The sequence below is a fragment of the Eurosta solidaginis genome, chromosome 4 (assembly GCF_040869045.1).
Source record: "Eurosta solidaginis isolate ZX-2024a chromosome 4, ASM4086904v1, whole genome shotgun sequence".
NCBI classification, from domain to species: Eukaryota; Metazoa; Arthropoda; class Insecta; order Diptera; family Tephritidae; genus Eurosta; species Eurosta solidaginis.
Genome location: NC_090322.1, coordinates 29,031,160 through 29,054,788, shown reverse-complemented (window position 1 = coordinate 29,054,788; position 23,629 = coordinate 29,031,160). Strand labels below are relative to the sequence as shown.

Genomic DNA, 23,629 nt, shown 5'->3' with positions numbered 1-23,629 from the left:
CACTTTATAAGTTCATTGCAACCTTTAACAATAATTAGGCTTTTTTTCTGCGACAAAAAAATTCCATGTTGTACATAATTATATATTTTTAACATTAAAACTTTACAGCGCAATTATTAAACCTTACAGTTTATATCACAGTCCTAATTGTTCTAATAAAAGCGTGTTACATTGAGATATCAAGAAAAGGAGGTCTTAAATGTTCTTAATTATACCATCAAAATTTAACACGCTTTTTATTAGAACAATTAGGTCTGTGATATAAACTGTAAGATTTAATAATTTAGGTGTAAAGTTGTAATGTTAAAAATATATAATTATGTACAATATGGAATTTTTTGTCGCAGACGAAAAAGCCTAATTATCGTTAAAGGTTACAATGAACTTATAAAGTGTTATATTTCTTTACAGTCAATTTATTTTTTACTTTTTAGTTAATTTTATTAACCAATAATAAAAGCTTATTTTTAAAAAAGGTTTTTTCTTTAATTTTATTATATACAAAAAATAAGTAATGTTCAATTGTTAGTTGACAACATTAAATACTTCTATCTGAAAACTCATTTAAGTAATTCACAAGGTCTCCTATTCGCCGCATGTTCTATGCTTTAATTGAATTTTATATTGAAAACTATGGAAACAACTCAAATCTTGAAATCTTTTACATCTTATGAATTGTACAATTGAAATACATATCTACCATTTTCATCGCATCAAAATTTATCATATACTCACGCTTTCCTCAAAATCAAATGCATATTGAAAGAGCTTTTAGCTTATTCGCTCGTTCGTACTTCATAACTCAGTAGCTTTTTTTTTTATATTGACAAATTCATTTTTTGAAATGTGATAACTCACGAAGACATTTTTTAAGCTATCTAGTAAATATCTTTCTAGATATTTTCCCCTTTACTTTTTTTCATAAATTTGAGTATATTTAATCTAGACCTTGGTATCATGGCCATATACATATATTGGGGTCCTAGGATTGTGAAAAAGTGGGCAGTGCCAGCGTCTCCTTCCTTCCGCAGACTATTATCGGAACTTTGGAGACCATTTTTTTATAGTTTTCGGATTGTTTTCGCCATCAAGTCGACTCTGTGGTTTTTTTTTTTTTCAATTTACTATTGTCTCGGTACTGATCATTTTGGCGCTATCGCCTGATCAGTGGGAATATTTTGGGATATTTTGTGTGCCATTTTGGACAAGTCATAGCTGTTCTCACAAATATATGGGTGTACGAAATTTTTACGGAAATTTGCAAACTCTGGATCAGATTTAGAAAAAAATGTATGTGGGTATTCGTAGATTGTTGTTGTTGTATGGAAAAAGATAGCCTCCGAAAGTTTTAGGGAGGTTTATCGATGTGAATGGTCCTTCAGCCGATATAGATACCCTAAGTTCCGATAACAAGCACCCTTAAGGGCCAATTACTGATGATACTTAGCATATACTTGACGACTTGGCGTAAACTTGGCTACTTAGTCACGATGATACTCCACTTAGCGCATACAATCTGGCATCATAATCAGTTGTTTTCTAGCTGTCATTTTATTGTTTATTTGCTACAAAAAGTGGTGGTTCTTAAACAAAGTTAATTTTGAATACTACAATTAATTTGAGTGTAAAAATTGTTTAAAACAATCAGTAAATATGAATTTGTATGACAAAATGTCAAAATGAAATGGAAACAAACAAATGGCATCTCAAAGTGTAAACGTCACTTAGAACTTACATAGAAAATCAAAATTCAACAGACTTCTAGGTCAAGTTAAGTGTTGCTAAATTTTGAGTAATCAGTAAAATGCAATGTTCACTTAACAGAACTGTAAGTGACAGTTCCCAAGTCAAGTCAAGTCTATGCTAAGTATGAGTAATGGGCCCTTGAGGTACAAGAAGCCCCTTGAGTACCGATTTGTAGCTTATTCCACTTCGATATGATATAGTTCAAATTTCAACTGTTTAAATTTCAAAAATACAGCAATACCAATGGAGCTACATTATAGCACCTACATTTTCTTCTGTGGAACAATGAAATGAAAAAACTTTCATATATTTGAAAATGATATAATATGCATTATTAATACAAGCAAACTAACAAAATTTCTAGCCGAAACTCCCAAATTTTAGTCATCAGTTATAATAAATTTTTGTTATATCAAAAATTCCCCCTCGAAAAATACTTTATTTATTGCTCACACACCATAGCATGTAATAATCGACTGTCATATAGCAAACCACCACTGATTATTATATAAAATGGGCAACACTGTACAACAGTACATCATCATATAAAAATACCTCACAGCAAGTAAATATGTAGTCGACACGTCTATATGCCATAACAAATGTGAACATATGTATGTAAAACACACCACTGTAACACGACCGAATAACTACCACTGTATCGCACGATTCAAAACGAGCGCAGCCAGAGGCAAACATTTTATATGAGTAGGTAGATAAAGTGAAATCACCATAGCAGCAGGTACATACACTTCTGTATCGATATACGAGTCGATTTCACAGCAGTCAAGACACATTCATACACTGCCAGTGTTGTCTCGCATTGCTATATACTAAATCTACATTCATTTTTGCCAAATTTGCTTTAACAATCGTTCGGTTTTCACATACTGTATATCCCAGCACGGTTTTGGAAATATGGGAAGATACAGTTTTCGTGTTGCATGACGAACATGGCCGCCTCACATAAAAAGCGAAAATTTATAGACGTACGCGACATACCTACTTCTAACCTAGAAAAAAGTGATAGAATAGAAGGTCACCCTATCTCGCCTGCCAGTTGAAAACGCCATAACCGAAAGTAAAAAAAAAACCGTATTTCACGATAAGTTTCAACAACGTCCCTCTCAGAATTTGGCTCAAGAAAGCCTTTTCAGAACTTTGTTTATAAACACTTTACCTCACGTCAAAGCATACTAAATTTGTGCGCAGAAAAGGTATTTTTCAACCCAAATCTTAAATAAGGCGTTTTTTAATAAAAATTTGAAGTAGGGCGTTCTTCTGAAAAAAGGCGCATTTTAAAAATTACTTTAGATCGGACGTTTTCGGAAACAGCAGGCGATATAGGGTGATTTCCACTCAGCAGTCGAAATGAAACAACACAACGTCCACCAGTATGGGCTACTATATATTTTGGGATTCAAGGGGTTGTGTAGCGCAATATATAGCTTCTCCAACCCAATTGTCAGCCTCACCTTCGAGCGGCGAATCCCGTTTCACTAACAGACGAGGCTCTGGCGCCCCAAGCTCCTCATGGAACTTGGGGGTGGGGAGGGAGGGATGGCCTGAAGGTTCAATGTGGCCATATAAATCGTTCCCGAGATGGTCGGGCCAGCACCTTAATGGTGCTGTGTTACCGGAGCGTATCGGATCTGTATCCGACAAAGGACCATCACATCGATAACACTCCCCAAAGCCTTCGGGGAGTAACCTAATCGCTAAAACAACAACAATACTATATATTTTCGTTACGAGCAGTCGTTTTAGAACTTTTATCACTAGCCTCTTAGGCGTAGTAACGGGACTCGCCTCGAGTGGGTGGGGTTGACAATTAGGTTAGGTTGGAGTTATGAAGCAATATAGCTTTGTATTTGCTCTTACTATCCCTTATTTTACTAGTTACGGTCTCTTGTAACTGATTGTTTTAAAATATAGAGGAAAGCAATGTTAAATTTGAAGTTTAAGAAAACTCGAAAGCAGCCTTACCATACCAAGTAGTCAAACAAACTACAAAACGCACACTGAGATAAGTTTATTGGGTATACATATTTGTGTGTATGGGAATATTCCACTGCGGATTTTGCCATTTCTACTACATTTCTGTTTCTCATACTGTTGGGGGGAAATTTTTATTTTAAGTCGCTACGAATTAAGGTTAGATACTCGTACTGTGACTGCTGGTCGGTATACATGTGTTGGTTATGTGGTGAAGTTAAATGTATTCATATTACCACGTATATACAATTTAAAGCTGGAAATAAGTGTAGTTGTAATAAATTTACTATTTTTTCGATTTTTGCTAATTTTTTTTTAGTTTTATGGATATATATCTATACCGACATGTTCAATGGATGGGTGTGGCATAAAAGTAACGATTCCGATACGTTACAAAAAATAGCGGTATTTCAAAGAAAGTTATCAAGGTAATTGCAAAATTGTATATTCAGGTAAGGGCCATTCTCCGCGGTGTGTTCAACAGTTAACTATGAATTTGCGTTTTCAAACCTGGAGCCCACTTTATCAATACCACAATAAAGCAATTCTTACATGCATTTGTTGTATAATGAATATTTCCGACAAAGAAGTTTTAGAACATATTCACAATCCTTATTGACATGGGAAACTTTAGATGTATGTAATACTTATCAATTTGTTGTTTATGTGGCTACATAAAATTTTAATTTTTTGTGATGTTGGGTAATACGAATAATTATAATGTTAATTCTGGTTATTTGGCTAAAATGTAACCAACCATGGGTTCTATAGAAAGCTGGATTAACAGATCACATACTGGAAAGCAACCCGGTATGTGGGTGCGATAAAGCTAGTTAATACATCGATCTGAGGTTTTTTCAGGTTTTTGCTGTTCTTAGTAAGAGCTTTAATTATTTTTAGTGCCTTGAAGAGGCTGAGGGCTTACTCTGATATCACTCCAATAGAGATTTACTTGTATACCAATTGAATTACAGAATAAAGCCCCTGCTCTGGAAACCTCAAACATCAAAAAACATTTTTTCGGAAAACCGGAACAGGGTGACCACCTTGGGTTAATTGGGGTGTTAATGCATTTATCATTGCATTTGTTCATTTAAAGATGTGTATGCCCAGCCCGAGCCACGAAGTGTTTTCTGCTAGTATAAAATAATAGCATGCTAACATCTACAATCAATTGTATAACAAATAAGTAGATTCAGTTAAAAACTGGGTTATATTAAAAAACACATACCTTGATCACGCCACATTGCGTAATGTGTTGAGATATAGCCCTCACGTATTGCACGCAATACATCATGATCCGAATCTGACCAAAACGCCTTTTGATTAATTATTTGCATCATAAGATGTTCTTTGGCAAATGTTGCCGCCTCAGCGCCGCCATGTCCATCATATATACCAATAAATGCATATTCCAAATCTTTGGCATTTTCCGATTTTTGGTAGGCAACAGAAAAATAATCTTCCATATATTTACGACCACCTTGACTGCATTGGCCAGTGACGCGCAAATTGACCCCGATCGTTGTAGGTGCAGCACCAGAGCTACCATAACAACATCCACCTCCACCGACAGCCATATTGTTTGGGGGTGGTGGTGTTGATGGCGACGACGATAATGCTGTGGATGAATTTATCGATGGCATTGTGGTGTCATGTGCATAATTGGTGTGTTGTTGTTGGTGGTGTGATGACAGCATTTCTTGGTAGTGATGAGGGCGGTGTTGTTGCTGATGGTGTTGTTGTGGAGTACTGGAGTCAAGTATGGTAGTTCTGTATGTATTTTTTATTGCAGAATTGTTTAAACTTTTAGTTTTCATAAAATTATTCGGGGTACAACTAGTGGCTTGTTTATTATTCATTGGTTGTGAGAAGTAATGCATCATATTGTTTCCATTCGATATTTGTTGTTGACGTTGTTGATGTTGCAACATTTTGACATTTGTGGTTTTGTCTTGTTGTTGCCTATAACTGCAGTATGGTTGCTGTTGTTGCTGATTGCATACGTAACAATTTTGTAGCCACTCGATCTGTTGTTTTTGTTGTTGCTGTTCTTGTTGCCGCTTTCGTTTAATGTAAAAACCAGCTTGACAGTTGAATGCGTTTGTTGTTGCTTTATCTGCAGCCGTCAGGGTTTCCGTACATATATAATTTGTTGCTGCATTTATTATATGACAGCTGGAGCATTCGCACATCATAAAATGTGCGTGAAAAAGCGGGATAGATGATGCAACTTCACACAATTGTGTTGTTGCATGCAGTCCTTCGGTTTAATATATATGTATATACATATATAACTATTTCCTTTTTGCTTTATTAACAGCTTTCTACAATTTATTCCAATATCTCTTCTCCGCCTCTTCTATTTACTTGATTTTTTTCTTCTTGCTTTGTTAATTTGACACTTCACACTTTGTTGTCGCCTCTTTGCTTTTTGTTGTAAGTTGTAGTTGGTTGCCTCCAATATTTTATCAAATCAATTGTATATAAATTTTTAAAACGCCCAACGAAAATTTTGTTTTATTTAAATTCAGTATACAATTTAGTTTTCGTTTAATAAAAAACAAATTGACAGTCAAATCTCAGGAAGAATGCTTCAATTCAATATTCGCGGCTCTACTCAACTCAAAGCATTTACCACAAACACACAATCACAATCAGTTGCCTATAAATTGTTTTTGCTGTGTTCCCCCTGACATACGACTGCTTTGTACATTCACCTCCTTTTTATATATAGCTTCTTTGCACCAAATAATATATTTTGCACCTCATAACTAATAATTCAGGGTATTTCTTGCTACGTCCAGTTTGTTGTATTTAATTTTATATTTTTTAGTATTTTAAACCAAATTTCCAGTAGCAAACATTTTTACTTCCACCGTTCACAAGCTCTACACAAATTAAAATCATTTACAGAAAACTTGCTTCAGTCGTGGCTTCTGCGACAGCAAGAAAATACACAGTGAACTGTCAAACAAGGCCAAAGCGAGATGACGCACACTGTCACATATATATTGTATATAGACTTTGCTCTCTTTCTCTACCTATTTTTAAATCTTTGGTGTGGTGTGGTGTAATGTGGTGAAATATCTCTTGGGGTTAGCACATTTCTTTTTTTTAATTAAATGTGTACTAGGGTGAGTCAATTACTATAGATATTTTATAATACATCCGGACTCCAATAAGATTTATACCTAGGACGAAATTCTATAATGACTCCGAAAGGTCCAAGATAATTTAATTTTCCCTTTGGAGTTTTAATACATCAATGTATTCGAAAAAACTGTAAGGTCAAAGCTAATGGTTGTCCATGATTTTTTTATTCGAAGTTTTTATTGCAAGCATTTTTGATAGCTGTTTTGTAAAAATTTTCTTTATTACATATTTTATTTTTATAAGAAAGCTGAAAGCGCTCTTGGCTGTGGCGTTAGTGTGCACGCCTACCGACCGAAGATCTTGAGTTCAAGTACCGAGAAACAACATCAATACTAGGCGTGTTATTTTTACTACTATAGACGTTTACGCTTAAACTTTATATGGGCTGGTAAGCGTCAAACTTTAAAACATTAATTCATGTTCACCTCTAAAAATTGTGTGTATCCACTATTCATCGCAACCGATTCAGCTATATGTTATACATTTTGGCCAACAGAGGTTTGTGTCTCCGATTTTAGGTACACCCTGTTCCAGGCATGCTTAACCAACGAACCGATATCATTTCGTTACGATAATCAACGTTAATAAACGAAACGAAGTCATTTCGTTAATTTGAAGATCTTAACGTTAATAAACGAAACGAAATGACTTCGTTTCGTTTATTAACGTTAATTATCGTAACGAAATGATATCGGTTCGTTGGTTAAGCATGCCTGCCCTGTTCTGTAGCTAGTTATTTAACCACTGCCGCTAGATGAGTCTCCTAAGCATTATCTAAGCGAGGCTAAACGTTTTTTTTTTACACGCAAACGTAAACGTATACGCGTGCAAAAAAAAAACACGGCTATTTTAGAAAGTTTTTTCTAAGCGGAACCTCCCGCGAAAATAGTTTGGCGGCACCTTTCGAGTGTGTTTCTGTCGGTCGAATTCGGCATAATACATGAAGCTCCTGTCCGGCCAATTTGTATGAAAGTTCAAAAAGTAGCCCTTCTAACAGAAGTCCAAAGAACCTTGCAATTTCAGTAAGGTTGGACCAAATCGACATGGGTGTTAGAAGCGTTGGTTCCACATTGTGATTAGAAAGATGGTTGATGTCATTTCGGCGTTAATTCTAGATAAGAGTTCAACCTACTGCATAATCCAGATCGAAGCTATACCTGGGTGACATACATCTCCCTGGGCTTTCCACTTTCCTCAACTGAGAGTTCCCGGTATTTGAAATTTATCGGTATAGGACTTTGCCGACTCTCTGGAAATCTCAGTCTTTTTATACTTTTCGTTCAAATGCTGAATTATGTACCGGATATCTTCACTGTGCTTGCCGAATCGAGGAAAATTTTCCGGTACTGTCGTCGTTTTTCGGAGGTGTCACTCGTCATGACGTTATCGTAGAAATCGCTTTGACAGTTTGGTAGCAGTGGTATTGCTCTCTACTAGGCACCCTCATACTTAAATTGGAAGGCCTCTAATCATTAGTGCAAAGCTAAATTTCTAAAATCCAACAGGGACCAAAATCTAATAAAGCGTTATATATTACATTTATACAGAAACCAAAAAAATTTGTCCACCCTAATTTGCACACATACAACCCTGTTTCAGTAATTCTCTATTGCAATATACATGTTGTTGCTATCATTTTGTCTCGTCTACTTTGCTTTGTACCTGTTTTTCTTTATATTTCATACCATTTCCACTGAATTCCGTACTTTTGTCCGTGCATAAAAAACTTAACATTGTGCATGTATTCGAATTTCTCTTTATTTTATATTATGTATTATACACATATTTATATTTTTGCTGGGTACAAAATGTTTGCCTTTATTAAAATTTTTTGTTACACCCGAGTATTTCTCTATACTTTTTCACGTATGTACATATATACAATTGAAATTATCGTTCATGATCTTTCATATAAAAATGTATTCGCTTTTTATAACTAGGTTTATTTACATTTGTAAGTTTTAAATTTGACACTTAGTTGCAGTGTTGCACTGCTGACATTTCTTTTGCACTTCCAATTGTAGTTTCGCCTACTTTTGGCGGGTTAATCAAATTTCTTTAATCACCGAAACTTGTGAAATGTCAATTTTACAACCTTCTATTTCAACTAACGTCACTCGTTTGGCAAACGTTTTTTGGTATCGCTTCATCTCCACCATACCTGACGCATATATTTACTTGAAAAGTAACATATTGCTTACTCATTCCTACGCATGAAATTTACACCTTATCTTCTCCCAGCAAAGAGTATAAATATATATATACTATTTGTTCCCTCTCAAATAGCTAACTTGTATATTTTGTATAATACCCGTTGTCGATTGATTGCCTGTCGCCAGTATGCTTCAATGCTTGGTTATGTGCTATGTTTATTTCGAAATAATCTGTTACAGGGTGTGTAGTATATAAATTTGGAACGTTGAACTGGTTTGAATTTGCGGAAGGGGAACTATGGGTATACATAAATACACTGGGACGTTTCAGAATGTTGACACTGAATAGTTTCGTTGAGGGATAAAAAAATAATTTTATTATATCGTTAACTTATTTCCTACCACTCTATATTTCCTGACTATTCAGCGGAAAATCATCAAGTTTTTGCTGTTGTATGAGAAATCTTTATAGTTATATAATTAACGATCGGAGTTGAGTACGAAAATGGGATTCAAGGGGTTGTGTAGCGCAATATATAGCTTCTCCAACCCAATTGTCAACCTCACCTTCGAGCAGCGAATCCCGTTTCACTAACAGACGAGGCTCTGGCGACCTCAAGCTCCTCATGGAACTTGGGGGTGGGGAGGGAGGGATGGCCTGAAGGTTCAATGTGGCCATATAAATCGTTCCCGAGATGGTCGGGCCAGCACCTTAATGGTGCTGTGTTACCGGAGCGTATCGGATCTGTATCCGACAAAGGACCATCACATCGATAACACTCCCCAAAGCCTTCGGGGAGTAACCTAATCGCTACAACAACAACAACAGTACGAAAATGAGGATAATCTCGTATATATGTTAAACTAGGTCTAATACGGCTGTGAGCAGTACTTTGTCGGATATGAGTCCGGTTCGAACCCGATTGCCCTGGGAACGATTTCTTACCCCTGAAACTTTTGCGTCTGTGGATTTTAGTAGCCTTATACGACAGGCATGCCTACAGTGAGAAAATTGCAAGCCCTTTAATCCGATTGAGGGAAAAAATCATCATTATTATTGGCGCTTAACCGCCTCGGAAACTTTGCTGTTGCTGTTACATATGTTTTTATATATATCTATATATCTCTTTGTATAGCATTATCTAGCCAGCAAAACCCTCTGCATGCAGCTTGTCCTTAAATGTCTCACGACTACTCCAAAAGCCATTCCATATTCTTTTGACACTGTCCACAAATCCGAGCCACAGATTAATGTAGAACTTCGACTTCTCGTAAGCTCTGGATTTACACGAAAACACTTAAAAAATTTTTTGCACTTCCTTGTGAACCAAATTTGAGTTTTTCCCAATCAAAAGTGGTTTGTTTTATTAGCCGTGTTTTTTTACACGCCGTATACGTTTACGCTTGCGCGTAAAAAAAAGCTTATCATCGCTTTGATAATGCTTAAGAAGCCCATCTAGCGGCAAATAGCTACTTAGGAGACCCATCTAGCGGCAACTAGCTACACAACATGTTGTACCGAAAAGAAGAGGCACAGACCTCCGTTGTATGGCTGTGTATAACCTATAGCTGAATCAGTTGCGATGAATTGTGGATACGCACCATTTTAAGAGGTGGTACATAGAATTAGTGTAGAGGTGAAACATAGACGCATATTTCAGTTACATCTGAGTATAATGCGAATTAAAATTTAGTAGTAATAATTTTATGTGCAGCAATTTGAGAGGAGTATTTAAAGTTTGACTCTTAGCCGTCCGTATAATTTTAAAGCGTAACCGTAGATAGATGTAAAAAAAAAACACAGCTATTATTAGTAGAGTTGTACTTTTACGTTCATTTCGGAGATTCGGTTCTTTCTTTCTTTTTCTGATGAACGAACAAGTTGTTCTTTTTGTTCATCTGTTCCCTTTTTTTTTTCAAGCAAATTTGTACACTGGTGCTCACACCCACGAAAAAAGTCAACACGTATAGATTGGGGTGTGTATGCAGCAATGCTTTGTGTAGGTCAGGCATGCTTAACGAACGAAACGATATCATTTCGTTACGATAATCAACGCTAATAAACGAAACGAAGTCACTTCGTTTATTAACGTTGATTATCGTAACGAAATGATATCGTTTCGTTCGTTAAGCATGCCTGGTGTAGGTATATTTAAATGTGGTATCAATAAATAAGTTGATATAGATACATATGTATAATTAACTTCAAAAAAAAGTTACAAATTTCGGAAGATCCCGGAAGTTGAAAGAGTACAGACAGAAATTGTAATTATGAACTTTTCAAGTTTAATAAATGTAATAATTAGTTTCTTACAAAAGATGTTTTTCATAAATAGTCCACACATATCTTTTTGTAGCAGTGCCACACATACATATCTTTAGTGTAAGTGGCATCATCGACATTCGTGTTCACTGTGAAATTCTACGTACATATGTATGTATGAATTTACAATGTTCGCGAACGAGAAGAGAGAAAGAACTAAAAGAACAAATAGAACCGAAATCGAAGATCTAGTTCACTTGTTCAGTTGAGAGACCCGGTCAATTGAACAAGTTCAGAATGAAACCCTTTCGACCCGATATTCGCACAGCAATGATGGAATCCAAATTTTCATTGGAGTTGTTTATTTAAGTGAAATGTATTATACCAATCAAAGAAAATCTGAAGTACAATAAGAGGGTGGTGGTAAACCATTGTACCATCCGGGATATTATGTGGTACAACTATGTACCAACCGTCCGGTAAAACACCTTTTTTTAATTAATAATAACTTACACAAAAATGTAGATATGACATATAATAAACAATACTTTATTGAATTTATATTTTATTGAAGAACATTTTGGTGAAAAATATTGTTATACATAAAATTCACGTATGAAAAGGAGCAAACCATATTTTACAAAGCGGCACTTGACACTCCTGACATATTGTCTTAGTGCGAGTCTGAATTTTTTGAGAACTGCTGTTGGTACAACGACGTCGTGTTGGACCTTCAACAGGAAGATGCATTGCCTTACGTGAGGAGATTTGTGGCAGTCGTCCAGGCTTTAGTCATCGGCGAACGGAAGTGGTTTCTGAGCCTTCGTTGATCAATTCCTCAGCTAAGGTAACTAAACATGTTTTGAATGACATCTTGATCCGGTTGATATCATCACAAATAACACAAGCATTTACGGCTGACATCACTATCAAACGATAAAATACCTTCTTCGACCACTTATCCGATTTCCTATCGTATTCGTAAAGCCCAGACATTTGATCAGCCAATTCGACCCCTCCCATGATCTCCCGATAAAATTTTATTTGATTTGGACATGGTACTTGAATCTTTTCGCCTATTTTCAAGGTTTTTGTCCCAGTCGCTACCGTAGCTACGTGACAACTGCTCAGTACCAATACTTCTTTAGTGTCTTGCCATTTTGCGCACAAGTGTATGTCCAGTTGATGTGCATTTGAACTCCGTTTCACCTCTCTTCAGTTTTTTTCTAGAGAACTTAGGCATATATTTTCTGGTATGTTATCTGCTATTGTGCAATTGCGAGGTTCATAAATATTCGGTACTAAATTCTCATCAGAAGTATTCCATATAATGTTAGTGTTTGATGCGACGGGTTTTGAAGCAATTTTATCTCTTGATTCTTCATTATCACTGCTAGAGCTCGACACCCCCATTGGTGCGACTTCTCCCCCAGCAGCTTCATTCTCCTCGTTTGCGGACTCTTCGTTACCACTGCAACTAATGCAATCACTTGGTACGAAATTGTCGGAGCTCCCTCATGAAAAGTCTTCATAATCACTAGCACTATCAGTTTCATCTTCTTGAATTTTTCGGATATCTTCAGGGTCCATTTTCTGAGGGAATAATAAATTTTAGTACTTGCAGCACTATTGGTACCCATATGTACCACCATACCGGACGACTGGTACATATATGTACCATACGTTTGAAATTGTGAACACTTTTAAAACTTGTATCCTTATTTGTTTTAAATATTTTTGGCGCTTTTAACACTTAATATCATAAAAAAACTTGAAAAAAACCAACTTCGCACTTCAATTTTACTGCTCTTCAATGCACAAAAAACGATGTAGTGAAAACAAATAACAACCAATTGTAACGGGACTTGTTAGTATGTATTTAGAAAAGAATATATGGTCAGGGCAATAGAACAACTCAAAAGAATTTAATTGAAACGTTTTAGAGACGTTTGAAGTTCAGGAACGTACCGTCCGGGTCGAAAGGGTTTTCTTTAAAAATTTCACTTCAACATGCTGGTTGCAATAACCAATTTAGGCCCAAAAGTATTTATTGCATTTATTTATTCCTTTTAACATGATTTCCTATAAGTCATCTGTCAAAATAGCTCGAACTTACTTTATCTCCGCGATGACTATGCCTCATTTATTTCTAAATTCCATATAGCCAACCACATTCTTTGATGGACCCTGTATATGTTATATATTTTCCCCCATTATTTGCGCTTGTTCGTTAACTTTTTTAATTCCCATTTCGTGTGTTCCTTTGCTTTATATATTCACGTCTATATGTATGTTGCTCCATACAAATGTATACACATACGAGTATTGTTGGTTCGGTTTTCTAGCTGAGTAATACTTTTTGTTGCTTGACTATGAATTTTTTCTACTCTGCTTTCACGGCAAGCTGGCGATTTGTCGTTGAATTGTGTGCACGTAATTTGCACTGTGGGCATTTTTCGTTGAAAATAATATAAATATTTACATACATACACATCTGTTTAAAAATCGATAAGATAGTAGGAAAGTGGGTTTTTATATTTTAAAATTAACTTATGATCGATTTTGTATTAGCAAAGTTCGGCATTCACCTATTATGTAGTATTTATGTATGTATATAGTTAACTCTTATTCATATAACATAGTTACAAATAAAGTTTTCCCATACTGTAAGGTATGCGTTGTATCCGGATATTCGGCCATCAGCTGTATCCTTACGCCATGTAATCCGTATATTTTATCAATAAATTTTTTTTTTTTTTTGAAAAATTGTTTAAACTTTTTTTCGGAGTTTAGTTCGAGCTACCCAGACTATCAAAATATTTTAAAGACGTAGGCGCATAGTCATGCTCAAAAAAAGTATGTTCTAAACTTTCTATGATATCGATTCGAAATTTCCTTTTTTATATTGGGTTGAAATCGCGAACACCTTACTGAAAAGTAAAACCACTTGCACTAATTTATAATAAATCCACACGAGTTAATTTTCAAATGTGTCACATCTCTGGGCACTAGGTTATTAGCTGTCATATTTTCAAGTTAATCCTCATTTAATTATCGATTAGTAGGTAAATTCGAAAATTAAAATAATCTTGCAATATTCAAACTGTGTGAGTCTACTCTTTTCCAATCAACACAACGATAGTGTGGGAAAACGTATAAATTTTTGAAAAACAGTCAACTTTAACTGAATTTCTAAACAATTTGTATTTGTGTCATGATAAAAACATTATCAGGTATAACCATTTACTCTTCTTGGAGACCATAATGGTTTTTTTATTTAAAAAAAACATTTAAAAGCACTCTTAATAAACTTTGTGCAAATACCAAACCAAAGGATACAAACAGAAATTTTGAAATATTTTACTTTTTTCAAATGGGAAATAAAAAAATGAAAAAAAAAAACAATCGAAAATTTGTTCCGAATTTTTCACGATTCGGCTTCAAAATTTTTTTAATTTGGAGGATTTAACCGCGAATTTTAACTTTGCATTAACAACAGATATGTTGCAGGTCCTCGAAGCTGACCGATTCACCTAATCCAGTTAGGGGTTTTTAATGTGTGTTCAACATTTATGCCATATCCCACATGGTCGAGGTGTGCTTTCTTCTGCGATTGCTTTGAATAAACCCACAGAATCTTAGTGGATACTTTTGTGAAGGCCAGCTAATTTTCTCTGTAGTTACGCCAGATCTGCCCATAGGGCTTAACAGACGTAGCCTTATGTGTATTGGAGGCGCAACTACATCAAGCAGATGTGTTCTGAGATTCTTCGATGGTCAAAGGTCTTAAGAAGACATCCCGTTTAAGTGCTAGAACTTGAGGATTTTATTGCATCTCTGTACCTTGCAGTCAATTTCTGATGCATTTGTGTTGAGGCATCCTCTCTTGCTATATTTCCAAAGCGTGGCAAATATTTCCCGCAACTCAAAACTATAGTGGGAGAGCCTGGATCGCAAGTGGCGTTTCAAAAAAACATAATTATTTTGCAATGATAAAGCATCGGGGATCAAGACAAAAATTGAAAGCTTTACACATGTAAAAATTATTAATACAATATAATTAAAGTAAAAATGTTTGTTTTTGTTTTTTTACATAAGTAGTATATATGTTTTTGTTACGAAAACACAATCAAAATAAAAAAAATGTGGAAACGTGAGAATTTCAAAATTTTATTAAACGTCATTGGGCACACCGGTTTTACCTGTATCATGATTTGTATACTCACATGTTGCTGGCAAGAGGGCGATGATATGTAACTTATAAAATTTTCATCATGTGCCCACAGTACGACATACTTGAAACCAGCCAACAAATGCGGCCGGATTTTAATTTCATTGCTGTTGCTTGCTTGAATTTTCGCTGTTGTGGGCTGTTGATGATATGCTTTTATTTTCAATTTTTGCCTTTATACATCCGTATACCTATAGAACGCCTGCAGTTTACGATTACTCTTGACAATTCACAAAAACGGCTAGCCTCTATGTTTTCAACACAGCGAAAACTACGGAAGCGGAGCAATGAGAATTTAATAACAACGGTATATAAATATTTTTGCTATGGCTGAAAATATACTAAAGTTTTTCGATGCATAATTAATGTTTTGTTTTATGTAAGAAACAGTTTTGTATTGAAAAAACTAAAAAAAAATGTATTAAATTTTATTTCAATGTAACTTGAAGCCAGTATTTAAAAATTTAATATGGAAATAAGTCATTCCTTGTCAATTTGGCCACCTTTGTCGATAGCATGTGTAACAGTGCATATTTTGATTTGGAAGCACACCATGATAAAAAACCAAATTAAAAGCCGTGTTTTTTACACCACTTTTGCGCTTAAAAAAAAGCTTATCCTCACTTAGATAATGCTTAGGAGACCCATCTAGCGCCAACTAGCTACAGAACATGTTGTACCGAAAAGCGCAGACACAAACCTCTGGTGCCCATAGTGTATAACATATAGCTGAATCGGTTGCGATGAATAGTGGACACTAGAGGTACCCCGATCACTTTATGATGATGTTTCTATTTAAAAAAATAATATTTACGAAAGGTTTTGTTTGTATGTATTTAAGGAAATCAACGTGTTGGCCATTTGGAAAGATCTGTAGTTTTTGGCTCAAGATCTCGCAGACCGTTCAAAAATGTTCAGGCGCAGCTCCTTGCGGAGGGATTGTCCCTCGTTCACTTACTCCAGAGAGGCTTCGAACCTAACCCCGGTCTTTGGAATTGGTACTGCTGCGTCTTCATAAAAGAAATAGATATACATAAAATATGCACACTTTTGTCTGTATATCTCGTACAAAGCGTATTTTCACCTAGTGTTAACTCCTAATAATCGTCGCGAACACAATTTCTCTTCTTTTAGTGTTTTGTTTAAATAAGTCCGTGTTAAGCTAGCATTGAAAGTGTCTGTTTTTTTAAATAACTTTTGAAAATTTAGAAAGAGTTAAATTTCGCAATTAGTTTCTTATAACTGGCAGCGATGCGCATTCGTTGATACACTTTCGACCATATCCGACCAATTTTCGACATGAACAATAAATGGCCTAAACAGTCTTAAATTAGTAGAAAATATAGTACCGCGCCGGACGCCACCGCCGCCGCGCCGATATTTTTGACATTCGGCATCGGCGTGTAAAACACGACTTAAATCGGCGGCGGCGGCGGCGTTTATCGGTGGCGTATATCTCTAGTGGACACACCATTTGTAGAGGTGACACATAGAATTATTGTAGAGGTGAAACATAGACGCATATTTCAGTTACATCTGAGTATAATGCGTATTGAAATTTAGGAGTATTAATTTTATGCGCAGCAATTTCAGAAGAGTAGATAAAGTTTAACGCTTAGCAGTTCATATAAAGTTTAAGCGTAAACGAATATAGATGTAAAACGAAACACAGCTAATAATTTTTATTAAGAGCAAACAGATATTGCATTTACAAAAAAAAAATGTTTAACTACTACGTAAAAACAAAATTATTTAAGTAAGTAATCTCAATTCAAAAAACTGTTTGTGAAAAAAGTGTTGGTTCATAAATTAATGATAGACCTGTAGGCTAAACCACGTTTACTTATACCCCAATCTACAATAAATCCACAATAGTTAATCTAGGCATTCACATATGTCCCATCCCTAGGAACTATATTAGTCGTGTTTTTTTTTACACGCGTATACGTTTACGTTTGCGTGTAAAAAAACCGCTTATCATCGCTTAGATAATGCTTAGAAGACCTATCTAGCGGCAACTAGCTACATAACATGTTGTACCGAAAAGCGCAGACACAAACCTCTCCACATAGTGTATAACATATGTATAGCTTGAATAAGTTACGATGAATAGTGGACACACTATTTGTAGAGGTGATACATGGAATTAGTGTAGAGGTGAAACATAGATATACATATATTTCAGTTGCATCTGAGTATAATGAGCATATTGAAATTTAGGAGTATTAATTTTATGCGCATCAATTTCAGAAGAGTAGATAAGTTTAACGCTTAGCAGTTCATATAAAGTTTAAGCGTAAACGAATATAGATGTAAAACGAAACACAGCTAATAATTTTTTATTAAGAGCAAACAGATATTGCATTTACAAAAAAAAATATTTAACTTCTACGTAAAAACAAAATTATTTAAGTAGTCTCAATTCAAAAAACTATTTGTGAAAAAAATGTTGGTTCATAAATTAATGATAGACCTGTAAGCTAAACCACGTTTACTTATACCCCAATGTACAATAAATCCACAATAGTTAATCTAGGAACTATATTAGCCTACCAAAATTTATCTACCGTTAAAGAATATGTATGCTGGGATATACTCATCTGTAATAATTAAAGAATTATATTTCCAATATAAATTTTTCCTTCGATAATCGGTAATTATAAACAAATTTTAGAGATGCCACTATCTCGAGGGTATAAGCGCGAAGTAAAATCAAAACGTGAAATCTAGTTCCTAGGGATGGCACATATACGAACGCGAAATAAACTATTGTAGATTTATTGTATATTTGTTTTTTTTTACGTTTATCTTACAATTCCAGTTTCCAACTTCTAGATCTAGGAAAGAGTACCCACTTTCTCTCGAATTTGTCCACAATGGCCGATTATCGAAGGGAAAACTTTATATGGGATATCTAGCAATTTAACTATCGATTAGGAGTGAACTATTAAAATGTAAATAACGTCGTTATATATAAACTAAGTCTGAATTTTATTAATCTTGGCCAATGTAAATGCTTTGAAATTACTTATTTGAATGTATATTTCAAACAATGCAAATGTAGTGTAAAAGGTGAAATATCTTTTTAAATTTGATAACAATTTTATATCTATTGCCTCCACAAAGAATTAGCCACCATTTGTCAAAATTGCGCGCAGAATTGCCGGCATATCAAAATTGCTTTCAAGTTCGGAATCTTATCAACATTGCCTACTGCTCTAAATGTTATACACCTATTATTGAGGTTACCAATCGAAACTGGTACACACACTAAACATGAAAGCATGCATAACAAAATCCAAACAAAAGCTAAAAGATATTTTGATATTACTCTCAGTTGTTTTTCACCGCCACTTACCATATCCGTAGTTTGTTTATATGTTTCTTTTTTGGGGTTTGATTATTTTCCTTTAAATGCTTCGGTTGAGTTGATGGTGGTAGTGTGAAACCGTCAACAAATTCACCTAAAAACAGCAATCAAAACAAAATGTACAACAGTAACCAACCTGTCCCCCACTTCACACCACCCTATGTGTGCAAATTCATTAAACTTTTATTCGGATGACAGCAATCAGAGATTCGTCCCTTCTTTTGAGTTCTTTTTATTATTATTTTTTACTCTTTTGTTTACATGCTCGCGCAATTTGAAAGATTGGCGCCAATTTTGATGTCTTAAAAATTGCGATACCGGCCTGATTAAAGTCTTTCACATATCTATATGATGGCGGGTGGGGGAGAGTAGGAACAAACTTTGTGTGGGCACGTAAATCTTTGTTTGTTTTGATACATATTTTTAAGATATTTGTGTTTATTACCACCACTGGTACCTAATAATCAAAATTTTTTTGTACATATTCGTACATAAGTATATATTTAATTTGCTTGCCTAGTGCAATTGACCCAACAATTTATCAATTGGCAGGAAAGTTCATGTGTCACTTTCTAGCGGATATGTACAAATCGTATAAATGTCGTTAAATTTTGAATAAAATTAGGCGAACGTAAGGATGTATTACCTAAAATACCATGTCCATAGAAATTATAAGGTTCACTATGCTTAAAATATTCCTATTAACATATCAACTTTAAATAACTAAATAAGCGTTTTAAGGCTTGTAATTTATTTTATTTCGACTTTTATGCCCACTTGCAGAACGACAAGTTAACTTTTTAACACCGAGTTGAAATAACATAAAGGATTAAACTCATATATTTTTGAAAAATTTACTAAATGAACTCTGAGCTAAAAAACAACTTGCCGTTCTGCAAGTGGGCCTTATTTTCCAAAATCAAATTCAATGTTAAAATCCAAAATTGTAGTCTTAAAATGATTTTCTATTCGATTTTAACCTGAAAAGTGTCTATACGATCGTTATAACCGCCTGAAAAAACTCTAATCGAATGGGGTCGCTGTCAAAGCGATTTGAAAACTGTTGATGCATGCATTTGAGTGTATGTAAAAGCGTTACATCTGCCAATATGTACATGACACATGCCTTAACCCTCTAACCGGCCAATTTTTGTTTTCAATGAAAAAATTCATACCTATTAATTCTAGTGCGATAAACTCGAATTTGATGTCAGATTGCCAAAACAGTTAATAATTTTCCCCCCAGGGCTGAAAAACCCCACCCCGCCTTTAGGCGGACCTGCCTGTTTACGGGTACTTGAAATGAACAAGAAAGAATTTTCTTATGTATTTTTATTAACAAAAAAAGTTAAAAGAGTATTGAATTATTGTTTATGGAATAGTTGGAAATATTTATTTTTAGCTGATAAGCATACGTAAGATTACATTTTGTGCAAAATATTTCAGTTTCTGATTTACAACCAGGCATTTTGCACATCCTTTATTGCTCCGATCCAAAGAATCAGGTATATGATCAATGCCATCGTAAAGAATATCAATCTGTGGTGCGTTGGTTTTTTTATTTGGCTTCCATTGGTCACTTGGAGAAGCACTAGCTGGTCGCCCCACTGGTCTCCTTAAAAGTTTTTGAGAGCTACAAAGTATCTTAGCTACTTCAACTCGAAAATCCGGGAGTTTCACATTTGTAAGCTGATGATTTGCGGTAATTCGACGATAGAGCAGGTATGCCTACCATTGCCATATCTATAAGATGATAAAATATATTTAGCGTCCACTTCCTCGTTTTCATCCGAATACCGTCCTAGTAAAGCGCCCATGAGATCAACTCCCCCCATATGATAGTTGTGTAATAATATTAGGGCAGGCCATTTAAATATATTGCTTATCCTTCCTGTCGTATCTAATTGTCTTTCTTGGTGGCGTTTCATCAGATGCCTCTCTAAACTGCTTTACACCTGCGTATGTTGAAGCCAAGACAACGGCTTTTGTGTCCTTCCATACAACAGTAGTTATTTCAATACCATAAGCAGTACCCAGAAACTCTTCTGAATAACCTCGATCTTTTTTGTAAACATCTTTATCCTTAGACAGCTTGCAGGTTGGAATTCGATTGGCACCTTCCTACCTAGGGATCGAATTCCTCGACTTCGGAAGTAACCCAAAAGTGGAAGCGATGTGTAAAAGTTATCAAAATACAATTTGTAGTTCTTAAAATCAGGGATAGTTTGTGACAAACGAACAACGGCATTTGAGGTTGCCCCCAAATCAGGGACGCCTTCAAATACATCATTGTCGCCTGCACCTTTACAAACTTCAAAGCTGTACGCGAACCCGTATGAGTCGCCTGGGCAAATAACTTTTTTCCATATTTGTGTGGTTTAGCTGGCATGTATTGTCGCAAAGCACAAATCATCTTCATATGAGCTGCATTCGGTTAGTAGTTTTTGCGAGAAAGTCGCTAGTAGAAGCACTTCGTAGTTCCTGAATATAATTATCAATTCGCTAAAAATCCCTATCTGATATAACTTGCTCTTCAGTTTCACTCCCGTCTTCGCTTATCTCATCTTCAGAACGGCCATCGTCGTCACCTAAAGCTTCCATGAATTCTGCCAACTGTGACAACTTGAGCCTTTTGGAGTAATCCATTTCAGTAATATAAGTTCGTCTACTGAAGAACAAACGTATGGTTAATATGATTTTCGCTATAAAAAAAAAACAGCGGAACAGGCAGCTCCGCCTTTAGGCAGACTATGCGTTTTGGCCAATAATACTATAATCTTTTTTTATAATTCCACATCATATTCACATATTTCAATCTTTAACAATTAGTCTACTTACCAATAATTTTTTTTTGACGATCGAAACATGTTTTATCACTTATATTATAGTTACCAAAACCACTTCTTGCAAAAATAATATTTGTAGTCAGTGCACTCTATTTTTCCAACTAGAATGATTATAACGGCACCCTGCTAACACTTACAGCCTTAAAATCAAGGCAGCCGCATTGATCTAATAATTAGCGAACATGATGCATTAAAAATTGTACGAAAAAATTGGGGGTACACATGTTTTACCAGTTTAATCTAACCCCGCCTAAAGGCGGGCTTGCCGGCTAGAGGGTTAAGCGGCAATTCCCCACCGACGTGTGTCGTACGAAACACGTTTCAGCGAACCCTCAAGCCCGTAGGAATCAATGTGTGCGTCTGTGTACATGTACATAACATATTTGTGTATGTATTGTTTACAGATAAGCACTGTTGCCATTGACCATTTTGCATGCATGCTTATGGAAACATCAACTTTTTCCAATTAAATTTTTGATGTTGTAAAAGGCTGGGATTAATATTCAATAAATATAAATAGATCACATATTTATAATAGGTGTTTTTGCATAAAACTGCAAACGGTCAAAAATTAGCGCACAAAAGTCTACTAGGCAACTCTGTCTAGTGAGAGAGCGATCAGCTGACACGTTCTTACGGAAAAAATCAAAATTATTTTGATTTCTACGTACGTACGGGCGTTGCACGTCGGTAAGTTTTCATTTACATTGCACACTCATAAAACAGGTCGTGTCAGCTGACACGTTTTTGGTACGTACGTTCGTGAGTAACTGCCGCATAACTACCGCATTATGCGGCAGCTACCCACCGACGTGTGCCGTACGTAAGGACGTTTGTCGTACGAAGCACGTTTGACCGAACTCTCAAGCCCGTAGGAATCAATGTGTGCGTCTGTGTACATGTACATAAGATATTTGTGTGTGTATTGTTTACAGATAAGCACTGTTGCCATTGACCATTTTGCATGTATGGTTATGGAAACATCAACTTTTTCCAATTTAATTTTTGATATTGTAAAAGGCCGGAATACTATTAAATAAGTATAAATAGATTAAATATTTATAATCAGCACTTTTCCATATTTATTTCGAATTATTTTCACAATTTTTCAAACTTTAATTAGGCGTTTTTGCATAAAATTGCAAACGGTCAAAAATTAGCGCACAAAAGTTTACTAGGCAACTCTGTCTAGTGAGAGAGCGATCAGCTGACACGTTCTTACGGAAAAAATCAAAATTGTTTTGATTTCTACGTTCCGGGCTACGTACGTACGGGCGTTGCACGTCGGTGAGTTTTCGTTTACATTGTACACTCATAAGATAGGTCGTGTCAGCTGACACGTTTTTTCTACGTACGTTCGTGAGTAACCACGGCTTTATATTTCAGCATGTCTCGTATAAAAATTTATCGAACACAGCGCAAGGAATGAAAATATTAGGCTAAGTTTATGATCGAGCGTAATCGCATCGCGCGATGCGAGGAGAATCGCTGTTACCGATAAATTATATTACTGCATATGGAGATGTTTATGACAAAGCGATTTAGCGTAAAGCGAATAGAGCGATTACAAGCGACAAAAGCGACGAAAATTTGCAACCAAAATATTTTGATTCAGTTGAGCGAAACTAGCGAAACAATATGGATGTTTTTATTGAAAAGGTATGTACGTGACAAGCAGTGCTTGTGGAATTTGCGTCATGCAGGTTACCAAAATCGGAATATAATTAAAAAAGCGTACATGTAAAAAGGCGTACATATAAATTATGGAATTCACCACAATATTTTCTTTCCTTGGCGGTTGGATGCACTTGATATTTTTTTTTTCTTATGTATACTTTTTAAATATTTTTTTCGTAACAAATGCTATTT

The 23,629-nt window shown here is 35.3% G+C and overlaps 2 protein-coding genes across 6 annotated transcripts in view; one reads left to right on the top strand and one right to left on the bottom strand.

The window, feature by feature from the left end:
* Window positions 1-9,141, bottom strand: part of Pp2C1 (protein phosphatase 2C) — a 36,093-nt gene extending 26,952 nt beyond the window's left edge. The window contains exons 1-2 of one of the 5 annotated variants that reach the window (XM_067781041.1): window positions 8,560-9,141; window positions 4,973-6,632 (exon numbers count right to left, since the gene is read on the bottom strand). In XM_067781041.1, coding sequence (XP_067637142.1) covers window positions 4,973-5,939 — 967 coding nt within the window. In that variant the 5' untranslated portion in view covers window positions 5,940-6,632; window positions 8,560-9,141. The remainder of the gene's footprint in view (window positions 1-4,972; window positions 6,633-8,559) is intronic. The other 4 variants (XM_067781042.1, XM_067781040.1, XM_067781043.1 and 1 more) reach the window with 4 other exon arrangements.
* Window positions 1-23,629, top strand: part of ctp (cut up) — a 130,120-nt gene that overhangs the window by 21,561 nt on the left and 84,930 nt on the right. The gene's annotated exons all lie outside the window — the stretch shown is intronic.